This window comes from Protomyctophum parallelum (assembly GCF_964188405.1).
Source record: "Protomyctophum parallelum genome assembly, chromosome: 3".
Classification (NCBI taxonomy): Eukaryota; Metazoa; Chordata; class Actinopteri; order Myctophiformes; family Myctophidae; genus Protomyctophum; species Protomyctophum parallelum.
The window spans coordinates 51095897-51107915 of record NC_139698.1 but is presented as its reverse complement, the minus strand read 5'-3'; the positions used below and the strand labels follow the sequence as shown (position 1 = coordinate 51107915).

Below are 12019 nucleotides of genomic sequence, written 5' to 3'. Positions count from 1 at the left end.
GATATTTGACCCAGTCATTGGTCCGACAACGACAACCTACCTCAAACCCTAACCTAACCATAACCGCAAGCACGGAGCTCGCATGTTCGCCAACCTTTTTTTTTTTTTTTTTTTTTTTTTTTAAGATATTTTTTTTGCGGCTTACGCCTTTATTGGTTTTTTAAGGGATAGAAAGTAGGCTGACAGGAAACGGGAGAGAGATGGGTGGATGACATGCGGTAAAGGCCGTGTCGGGTCCGGGAGTCGAACCCGCGGCACACCGCGACTGGATCACCAGTCCGGTGCCCAGACCGTTACGCTACGGCCTGGGCCAATGTTCGCCAACCTTAACGCATGTTCGCCAACCTTAATCCGGTCACGAACCTTAACGCATGTTCGCCAACCATAATCCGGTCGTTTTCCGCATTTTGGACCAACAACTGGTCGGGAAAAGCGTTCGGACAACCACGCTAGCTATGCTTTACTTTGTGTGTAATGAGCTTTGTGTGTAATGAGCACGGAATGTGCTCAGCTGATTGACTGAGCATGGAATGTGATTTATGATCTCAGTCCCTCCCTGGCCTGCACACACCTCTTCATTCTAGTGGAAACAAGAGCTTTAGGCCCTGTGTCCGTCACGGTGTTGCGGTGCATGTGTTTAATTGTTTATATCGGGAGTGCTGCGTTTTTGTAACTCCAGCTGCTTGGCGTTGGGCTTCACCTTGCGCGTGCATTGCGAGGCGCTTTCCCTTGCCTGCCGAAAGCTACAATGTTTTCAACTCGGGTTGACAATATGTGTGCAAATCCACTCAGTAGTCACTCCCAAAGCATCTTCTGAATTTGGCTCCTATCTTTTGTTTGACACTTTGACGGTGAACTCTTTCTTATTCTGTTTGACCGTAGGTAGATTAGATACTGCCAGCCATGTAGAGCTTTGTCTCACATTGTTGAGACTCTTGCTTGTTATTTGTGTCTTTATGTGAGTCATAGCACTATATGTGAATTCTATGTACAATTGTACAGGTTCCGGTGTGAATACTTGTTTTGAAAACAAAGAGCTGAGAATGAGCTTCTCTCACTAAAGTGCTCAATGTACAGTATGTGTGACCGTTTCCCTGATCTTTTAAAAAAAAAACACAAAACTAAAGTGTGAGCTTCGCTCAGGGACGAAGGTACACAAAAACTCCCTGCTGTGACCTCCATGACCTTTCACAGATGGAATGTGTGTTCCACATAACATACAGAATATTGCCAACTCTGCCATGGTCTACTGTATATACAATATAATATAGATATTATAGAGAGAGAGATATTGGAGTATTAGCTTTACTTTGGCTAGCTCATTCATGTGTCTGATTGTCCAGAGGAAAAAGCTCTAAACTAAGCAAGTGGTTCTCAAACCTTTTCAAGTCATGTTTTTGGCCATGAACACCCCATCTGAAAAGGTATTGTACCAGGGACCCCATGAGAGAAGATTAAAAAAATAAATCAAGATCACGATCTTTGATTCTGGGAGCTTTGCCAATTTTAGGTTAATTTGTGTGTTCCTGTGTACTGTAAATTCCAGTGTTGTACTTATGGTGCATAGGGGTATTTGTATATTATATAACTTCTTGTGCACATGTGTTGTACAGGTGAAGGTAGTGCGACTGGTCGGCATCATGCTGCTGTTCTACGTGAAGAAGGAACATGCCATGTTTATCGCTGAAGTCGAGGCTGAGAGCGTGGGCACCGGTATCATGGGACGAATGGTGAGAACGACGGAGCACGCACACACGCACACACTATATCCCATTCTGAACGGGAACCCATTTTGGTGTTAGCATCGTGTCGTGCTTTAGCTATTTAAAAATAGCAGATCTACAAGCTCATATCGCGCCACCGAGTGGCGCGATACGAGCTTGTAGGTCTGCTATTTTTGAAAAATCAAAGACACTTTTAGAATCTGATCTCAGGTCAGAATGGGTTAATAATGAAACTTGTCAGGATGTAATAGACATTTTTAGAATCTGATCTCAGGTCAGAATGGGATATAGCAGAATAAGAAAAAAGAACACCGCTCCCATTTGCCAGATGAGAGCATGTTAAAGCAATAAATGTAATAATTCTATCCCTGTTATCATGAGCAAGGGCCAAAATGTCATATCATCTCTGTACACTCTCTGTACGGTCTCTGTTTTACTTGTTCTCTCTGTCCCACAGGGCAACAAGGGTGCTGTGGCAATACGCTTTCGCTTTCACAACTCCGACATCTGCGTGGTCAACTCGCATCTAGCCGCCCACATAGAGGAGTACGAGAGACGCAACCAAGACTACAAGGACATTTGCAGCCGTCTCCAATTTCGCCACCTGGACACGTCACTTGCCCCCCAGCCCATCTTCAAGCACAAGTATGAAACTATTAACATGGCATTCAGATATCACATAATATAAGCACCCGTTGGTCTCACAAGGACGTTTCCCAGGCATTATGCTGCCACAACAAGAGTTTAAACTATTTTAGTCCTGAGGCTGAATCTAAAAAATGCCTTTTTCTGAAAAAATATATACATAAAATCAAAAACAAGTATGTTGCCATATGCAGTACGTATATATTATCAACGACTAATGTGACACAGATGCCAGATGATGGATTGAACAATGGTTTAACTGGTCTAAATGGGTTAAGTTACCCTGTCCCAAGATTTTGTTGTCTGTTCTAATCCTTATTGCCAATAACTTTGACTTTTTGTTTGGCTATCAAATCGTAAACATTTATGGATTAATGCCCAGTGTTAAATGCCATTACTGAATGTTCTATAATGTGCCCATCACTGAGCGGTGTTTTTCCAAAGAAATGTTCACAAAACAAGATGCAATAGAAATATTTAACGAAACATATTGAAAGTAAATATTGCTGTTTCTGTAGACTATGATTATCAACAATTAATTGAAATTCACATCAGACGCATTAACCCATTCTGACCGGGCACCCATTTTGGTGTTGGCATCATGTTGTGCTTTAGCTATTGAAAAATAGCAGATCTACAAGCTCATATCGCGCCACCGAGTGGCGCGATACGAGCTTGTAGGTCTGCTATTTTTGAAAAATCAAAGACACTTTTAGAATCTGAACTCGGGTCAGAATGGGTTAATAATGAAACTGTCAGGATGTAATAGACATTTTTAGAATCTGATCTCAGGTCAGAATGGGTTAAAATATCTGTTCTCTTGGCATGTCATTGACAGCGTGGTCCTGTGGATTGGAGACCTCAACTACCGAATCAGTGAACTCGATGTTGAACATGTGAAGGATCTAATCACCAGGAAAGACTTTGAAAAGCTGCACAACTATGACCAGGTTAATGTCCAACACTCCGTTCTATCTGTCCTCGTCTCTGCATTGTGTGTCACTGTTGGGCAGAAACCTTGTAACTCCTTGGATGAATGCTCTACTTTGTCACAATACAGTGTCACACAATAGTTGCAACTAGCAAACAAATGCTGAACTACACGTTATACATTTTGAACCTATGAAAAGTATTAAAGGTTTTATGACATTCATTTTCATTTATCTTTCTTTTTTCTTTTAGGTTTTATGACCTCAATTACACCCAAAAAACCTGAACTTTGAACATTCAGTGGGTTTTCTGTGGTCTGAAGTTTTCTTTGGGGTTTTTTGGGCCTTTTGAGCTACAATGAAAACAGGCAACGCAGTGAAACAGTGACATCTGCTGGAAAAATCCCATTGACATATATGGGATTTGCAAATCAGAGCACCTGTTTGAGCCAGAAAAACCCAGATCACAGAAAATCTACTGAATGTTAAAAGTTCATGTTTTTTGGGTGCAATTGAGATTAGAAAACCTAAAAAAAACAAGAACAATTCCAAAACCTTTTTTTTAATGTCACAATCCCTTTAACACTTTTTTTTGGCCAGGGAATTTTTCAGAATAAAGGCACTAGAGTGCCAAACGGATGAGGCAAGATTTTACTCTGAAAATTACATTACAACCTCACGCTAATAAGTCTGATCTCTCTTTAGAAGCGTTAATATTATGAACGAGATGCATGATGAACTTAGAAATGTAGCACCCTGCGGTTTTATTTGAGACCTGTGGACACGTCTTTAACAAGAGATTGAGACTAAATGAATACATTGAATCCATTTGGAACGCATGTTCTTTTTTCCATCCTGAAAAGTAACAGTTTTGGACACATTGAGGGAAATGGGGAAAATATAATATAAAAGTACCGTTACAAAAGCCTCATTGATGCAAGACTTTTGATTAGCTGATTACAGAAGGCTTTTGATTCCAGACTCAATTACACACTGGACATGTAGTGTGACTGAAATTCTCGTTTTAACCCATTCTGACCAGGCACCCATTTTGGTGTTGGCATCATGTTATGCTTTAGCTATTGAAAAATAGCAGATCTACAAGCTCATAGCGCGCCACCGAGTGGCGCGCTACGAGCTTGTAGGTCTGCTATTTTTTGAAAAATCGAAGAACGACTGACATTTTTTAGAATCTGATCTCAGGTCAGAATGGGTTAATCAGACCAGTGTGTGTCCATGTGGAAACCTCGTATGAATCTGATCTCGGGTCAGAATGGGTTAAGCGTGTTGCTGACTTCTTCCTGTGCTTCTCAGCTGAAGAGGCAGATTGACGAGGAGGCCGTATTTGTTGGTTTCGTGGAGGGTGTAATTGACTTCCAGCCCACCTACAAATACGACACAGGCTCTGACCAGTGGGACACGAGGTAAACTATCAGGGTTCATACACACAGTGGAAGAATACATGACCTATATGAGTTTTTATTACATTTAAATTATTACATTTTGAGCCGTTTTTACATTATGAGGCATTATTACATAATGAGTTGCTACATATATGGAAGATGGACTACAAAATGATCACTAAATCAATTCGCTATTTATAGCTCTCATTAACTTAATGATTTATAACCAATTAAGCCTTATATACTTAATGATTAATACGATTATGATGAATACCGGAACAAATAGCCAATCTACATGCTTACAGTGCGTGACATCATTTGCCTTTTGTTTTTAAATTTGAAATATTTTGGCATTTTCTTCAAATTGGTCAGAGCCTGATAAAGCATCCCAGTCGCAGGAATTCACATTATCATGCGTCTTCTGCACACCGGTCTGGCCCCAAACGCTAGGTGGACGTTTTGCAGAAACCAAAATGTGGAATAATTCACACCACCAGGATGGTGTACCAGTACCAGGCTAGGGATGCATTGCCAGGTTGAAAGTGGTGAAATGTATTCTGTAGGTATATATTTATATTTCATTGTTTTATTTTTAAATGAGCGTTTTATTTCACTGTTACAATTTTAGTGAAAAGTGTCGGGCGCCTGCCTGGTGCGATCGGATCCTGTATCGAGGGAAGAACATCAGGCAGCTCCACTACCAGAGTCACATGACACTGAAAACCAGCGATCACAAGCCAGTCAGCTCCCTGCTTGAGATCGGGGTGAGTCGAGGATATACATTGATGCCACCTCTCCTCCCTCACTTTTTATTTATTTGTAATATATTTTTTATCCCACGATTTTTGTAACCCATTTTTCACCCCTGTGTCAATCATCTAATGTGATCCTGGGCTCTACACACCCTCCACCAACCTAGTCCCCCATATATGGGGGACAAGGGGAGAGCAACGGACTTGAACTCATGCTTTCCTTCATGCCTGAGTGTCCAAGTTGCTCAATTTCTATTCAGCATCCTAAAATGTTTTTTTAAATAATTATGCTCTAAAAAGAGTGCCATCAGTCTTCCAAACTAGGTATGCAATGCAAATACATTTTCGGTTCGACTTTTGACTATTAATATTGCTCTAATCTTTATCTTTTTCTTTTCATAATTCATGAAATCCTGCTGTAGCAAATTTGCTTAAGGGGTGTCATCCATGTTGTGCTTTCCCAATTAATTTCAGCTGCTTTTCAAAAAATATACCCTTGTTTTTAAATCACGTGTCTGGGACAAGTGCCATGGCCTCAATCAAGGGTTCTTTCAAATACAAGCACGAGGTCTGTCCTCCACTGTTTTCATCTCTTTTTTTCTGACGCTAATATACTTTGTTCTCTTGTGCTCTTGCAGATCAAGGTAGTGGACGAGGAGGCCCACAAGAAAACCTTTGAAGAGATTGTGCGCTCCATAGACAAGATGGAGAACGAGTGCATTCCGTCCGTAACCTTGTCCAAGCGAGAGGTGAGTGCTTGACTGCTTGTATCCCTTAACCCATTCTGAACTGAGATCAGATTCATACGAGGTTTCCACTGGACACACACTGGTCTGATTAACCCATTCTGACCTGAGATCAGATTTAAAAAATGTCAGTCGTTCTTCGATTTTTCAAAAATAGCAGACCTACAAGCTCGTATCGCGCCACTCGGTGGCGCGATATGAGCTTGTAGATCTGCTATTTTTCAATAGCTAAAGCATAACATGATGCCAACACCAAAATGGGTGCCCGGTCAGAATGGGTTAATGGTCAAATTATTATAAAGGAAGCCATAATGCCCCTAACATACAGTAGTCTGACCCTGACATGTGTGGTGGCGGCCACGTGATATATGATGTGAAAAAAAGAAAATGATGAAATGAATACATTTAATATTCTTTTTATGACCAAAACTAAATAACTACTACTACAACACAGCATTGTAAAGCTCTCACCATAGATCCCTTCAAATCTCAGTATTGTAAAGCTCTATCTGACTGTTGAAAGCTTAGACTTAATCACCCCATCCTGAACTGTGATCGGCTTATTTGAAGTAATTTGGCAATTGTTGTCAATTTGGTCAAATTACTGATTTATGTATCCATTAATTATTTTAAACATGCCGTTTTAGTGTGGGTGCTTGCTAGGTGAATACTATATATTATTTTTTACAGTGGCCTATATCTAACATAACCATGTAGAGTGCCACTGAGTGAAGTGCCACTGGCTCTATCAGGGTAATGGTTATTCATTCATCTCATACATATCCTTGGTATTAAGAGGATACATTTACAATGCTTTACAAAGGGAGTGGACTCTATTCACATTACCATTTATGTTAATGTCTTAATACTTCCTTTTGATGTCTTGACTTATATTGTCTGTATCTACTATGAGAACTTTGTCTTCATAACATTGCATTGGCCATAGGGTTTGGACGTTAACTTGAAGGGTCACCTGGCTCTCTGTCTCCGTCTGTCCTCCAGTTCCACTTTAAGGATGTGAAATACATGCAGCACCAAGCGGAGACGCTGAGCCTCTACAACGACGGGCAGGTCCCGTGTCAGTTTGAGTTCATCCAGAAGCTAGACGAGCCCACCTATTGTAAGGCGTGGCTCACTGCCAGCCCGCCCAAGGGCTTCATCGCTCAGGGTGAGTAGCAGTCACTGTTAACGTCAAGCGGCCATGGTTATCGCTTTTGATGAAGCCACGTGGTGAGGACCATGACATATGAAGCGCGATGATGTACTGGCTCCCAAGTGAAAGATTGTTTTGATTTTGACTTAACCCATTTAGGCCTGAAAAAAAGTGTCTTCTAAATCCTGACAGTTTTCTGAAATACCTGTTTCTAGGCCTATATTATTATTTCATGTCAAAGACCCCAAATCTGTAATTGGCCTCTGAGACCCCCATCTGAAAATATGTTGTTCCAGGGACCCTCCAGAAGCAAAGATTTGAGTTAAAAACGTTAAAATAAAAAAATATATATTCCAAATTTGAGGCACATTTTTACGATTTTTCAAAAATAGCAGACCTACAAGCTCATAGCGCGCCACTCGGTGGCGCGCTATGAGCTTGTAGATCTGCTATTTTTCAATAGCTAAAGCATAACATGATGCGAACACCAAAATGGGTTCCCGTTCAGAATGGGTTATGCCATCAGTTTACACAGGCACTCACTCTCACATTTAATGGTGGCAAGGCAATTTCAGATATGAGCCCAGTGTAAGAGCCCTCTAAATAATGGTGGGATGCTAGGGCTCATGATGGGAGGCAAGGAGTGATTGTGTGTAAGATAGCCATAGTGTTGGAGGTGTCTCAGCCATTCCTCTTTCCTTTTTTTTTCTGGCCGTCGCTGAATCATTGTGTGTTTCGCAAGTCCTTGCTGTTGGCCTGAAACCTTGTATGTCCATACGTTGCAACTTTAAATGTTTTCTAAATGTAATGCCCTACTTTGTTGTACAAGTGTCGTACAAAAGTCGTACACATTTCTGATAAGACGTTGTGAGCTTGTAGATCAAGACTTTTCACTATTTTGTATGCATTTTAAAAATGCAAGTGAAAGTGGTTAGGTTTATCTGTTGGTTTTATACATATTTAACCGATTGATTGATTGATTGATTGATTGGGTTGAGACTAAATAATACGTAACTACACAGGATCTACTGGGAACACAGGTTATTTTTTTCTATTTCCCCAAAATAATCTGTTTTGACATACTGTACAATGTTTCTTCCAGACAGCGATGAAGTGTATGTTTTCAATCACTTTGACAATGTTTCAGCAAAGTACAGTGTAACCTCAAGTGTGTTTACACGGCCATATCCCATTTATCTTACATAGTTACATTATATCTCTTTTGCTCTGTCTCTCCCTGTCTCTCTCTCTCTCTCTCTCAACACCCAGGTGGTCGCGTGGACATCGACCTGGAGGTGTTCGTCAACCGTTCGACGGCCCCCGACCTCAACTCGGGCCGGCAGGAGATCGAGGACATCCTAGTGCTCCACTTGGAGAGGGGGAAGGACTACTTCATCTCCGTGTCCGGCAACTACCTGTCCAGTTGCTTCGGCAGCTCCATCCACACGCTGTGCCAGCTGAAGGAGCCCATCCAGGACATGCCTCGGGAGACCGTCCGTGAACTGGTTAGTGCTCCCGCCAGGTGCAAAGAGCAGAAACACCTTGAAAATGCCTCTCTTTCAGCCCCGGGGTTCTTGCTAGGGCTACTAAGTACTGATTATTTTCTTAAAGATTATTCAATCTATTACTTTTTGGATTAATCGAGAATTGCAGTTTTTGGATACTGTTTTTTTATTAGCCCTTGTTTATACCTTGTCGTACAATGGTGTTTCACAAAAAAGGCTGATTTAGCTTGTATGCTATTATTTTCTGTTTTACAATCAACTAAATTGATTAGTTTAACATCCAGTGTTCATGTACAGTAGCACGTGATGAGGAACTGCTTAATGCTGAGGAAGCTAAAGTGGCCAAATGGGTCTTTCAAAAATGCGTAATACAAATGTCTTGTTGTTGTATACTGTACAACCAGCAAGGACAATTCAGCAAGGAATGCCACTTTGTGATAATGGCTGGGTTTCCCCGAACGCATTTAGTGTAAGACTTGTAGTGCTGCACATGCGCAGATGCCCTCTAGGCTGCACACATCTTTTTTTCTTCTTTTTTTTAGAGTAAAGAGAGCCTACTGCCAGCAGTCCAACTATTATTAAATTAAATTTCAGAACGGTAGACCTGAGGCCTACCATACCAGGCCTGAAGCCTACCACATGCACATTTACTGTATGCACGGAATGTCTATGTTCACAGGCTTCTGTGTGAGGCCTAGAGGGCATCTGAGCATGTGTGTCACTACAAGTCTTACACTCAATGTGTTCGGGAAACCCAGCCAATGCTGTTATGGGAAATTGACCATGCTAATGGTAAAGTTTTGTATTATCTCTATTTCTGCTAATTGTGTGTATTGAAATCTGCTGAATCAAACTGAACGCTGCTTTTTGTTAATGTTCCCCAAGGATTGAAATGTGTATTGGAACACTTTCCACAGCTTGTTGCCAAGCTATTGTAGCACCCTTTGGCCAAAGGGAAGCGAAAGGGCAGCCCATAGAGCAATTTGCATTACAAAAAATGTCTTCCGAACGTGCGCCAAAATGTGGTCTCTCAATGCAAGACTGTGTAATGGCTGCCTTCATGGATACTGATCATTATTTGAGAGCTTCGTAAATGGTATAAAACTGGCAACTGCCACAAATTAAAGAACTACACATCAGAGCAACAAACAATTACTTACCATTTCCATATCAGTGACTCCCTCCCTCCCGCCCCATCCACATTTATTTTTTCATTTTTTTGGGCCAGCATTATCCGATATCCAGGTCCCATAGCACACCGCACACCCAATTAACCCATTCTGACCTGAGATCAGATTCATACGAGGTTTCCACTGGACACACACTGGTCTGATTAACCCATTCTGACCTGAGATCAGATTCTAAAAATGTCAGTCGTTCTTCGATTTTTCAAAAATAGCAGACCTACAAGCTCGTAGCGCGCCACTCGGTGGCGCGCTATGAGCTTGTAGATCTGCTATTTTTCAATAGCTAAAGCATAACATGATGCTAACACCAAAATGGGTTCCCGTTCAGAATGGGTTAAATAACTTAGAACATCTAAATGAATACCGAATGACATGTTTAATATTAAACTGGACTGATTATTGGCCTACTTCCCAGGGAAAAAATAAACCCTGTGACCATTAAAACTATAATTGTATATCCGTAAAATAGCTTCTTTCAGCCAGGGCACAGACTGGTCTCACGTAACGTATCAAGAGTTTTTTAATAAATTGCAAGTTAAAACCAATTTGTCAACAAACTAATGCAAAAATTACTATTCACCAACACACCTGAGTTTCTTCTAGCCTTTGATTATAATCAAAGGCACTTGACCTCAATCTCGTATTTAAAATATTCAATCCAAATTTCTAATGCCAGATTTAGCTACTACGTCCGCAAACTTCTCATGCAAACATCTAGCCTAGCCACTAGCCGTCTGCTCTGCGAGACTGTCTCATCAGCCCAGCTGGGTTTTATATTTTGATTAGGTGTGCGGTAATGCTAGTTTGAAGCACGGTTAGGTGGCTATTTCAACCAATCAGATTGCTTCGTTGGAACTACCTGTTGTAAAATATGGAATCTCTTTGACTTAACTGCAATTTGTTGCATTTGTTCTGTTTATATCCTCAACAGAGTGAAACGTCAGTAGACGAGAGCACGGTCCCTGAAAAGCCGCTAGACATTCCTAAAGAAATCTGGATGATGGTGGATCATTTATTCCGTAATGCCATCAAACAGGTCAGGACATTACACAGTGAAGCCTCTTCATATTGAATTGTATCAAAGAATGTCCAATACCCGTCTGGACTTTTGTTTCTGGGCAGTTTCATACCCTTTCAAAATTCTGAGTGAATGGTTTAACCTTTGGCCTCCTCCCAGCTATGTGCGCCTTTCTTACAAGGACAGATAAACTAAGCTCTCTGCTGTCCACAGCAACCCTGCAGAGGGAAAAGTTGGAATGTTTGGAAGCTTTCTTCTAGTTTCTCGCAGCTATTAAGAAACTGGTGAATGCAGAAAGAGTTTGGCTTGAGGGCTTGACTGACTTTGTGTAGCTTCTGGGTTCTTGCTAATTAAGTAACTTAATGTTAATGTAAAGAGCCCTGAAAAAAGAATAATATGTACTGTATTTGAAATACTATGTACGTCCAGTTAAGTTTTTCTGAGGCTCAAAGCTGAAGGGCAATCAGGTCAGTCAACTATAATAGTGCTGCATTAGCTGGTTAGATTCATCTACTGTTGTTCTCAGAGTAAACGTGCTGAGAAAGTTTTATAATTTTGTTTCTTTGTATTGTAATTAATTTTGTATTTTCTCACAGGAGGACCTCTTTCAGCAACCTGGGCTCCGCAGTGAATTTCAGGAAATAAGGGATTGCCTTGATACAGGCATGCCAGATTCTCTCCGTATCCTTTTAACACTTTCACTATAATAACCAAACATCTGGATGAGATAGGCCTATTTTATCCACATGTACCATTTTGTCCCTATTCTTTCTGGGTCATAGGAGAACATTGGGCGAAAATGGACAGAGAGATTTGGTGTAGTGGGGAAAATAAATCATACTGTGTGAGGGGCGCCCACTGTATTTATATCGGCCACATGAGGTCTTACGTTTGCCATAGTATACACAGGGGTGCACATAATCACATAATTATTTTGGGCTAGTTCAAAGGAGCACT

General features: G+C 41.0%; 1 protein-coding gene across 3 annotated transcripts in view; it reads left to right on the top strand.

The window, feature by feature from the left end:
- inpp5b (inositol polyphosphate-5-phosphatase B) overlaps window positions 1-12019 on the top strand; it is a 33590-nt gene that overhangs the window by 18451 nt on the left and 3120 nt on the right. For all 3 annotated transcript variants that reach the window (XM_083760906.1, XM_083760907.1, XM_083760908.1), the window contains 10 exons: window positions 1614-1730; window positions 2182-2369; window positions 3208-3319; window positions 4613-4722; window positions 5330-5465; window positions 6092-6202; window positions 7202-7367; window positions 8622-8857; window positions 10976-11080; window positions 11659-11743. In XM_083760906.1, coding sequence (XP_083617032.1) covers window positions 1614-1730; window positions 2182-2369; window positions 3208-3319; window positions 4613-4722; window positions 5330-5465; window positions 6092-6202; window positions 7202-7367; window positions 8622-8857; window positions 10976-11080; window positions 11659-11743 — 1366 coding nt within the window. The remainder of the gene's footprint in view (window positions 1-1613; window positions 1731-2181; window positions 2370-3207; window positions 3320-4612; window positions 4723-5329; window positions 5466-6091; window positions 6203-7201; window positions 7368-8621; window positions 8858-10975; window positions 11081-11658; window positions 11744-12019) is intronic.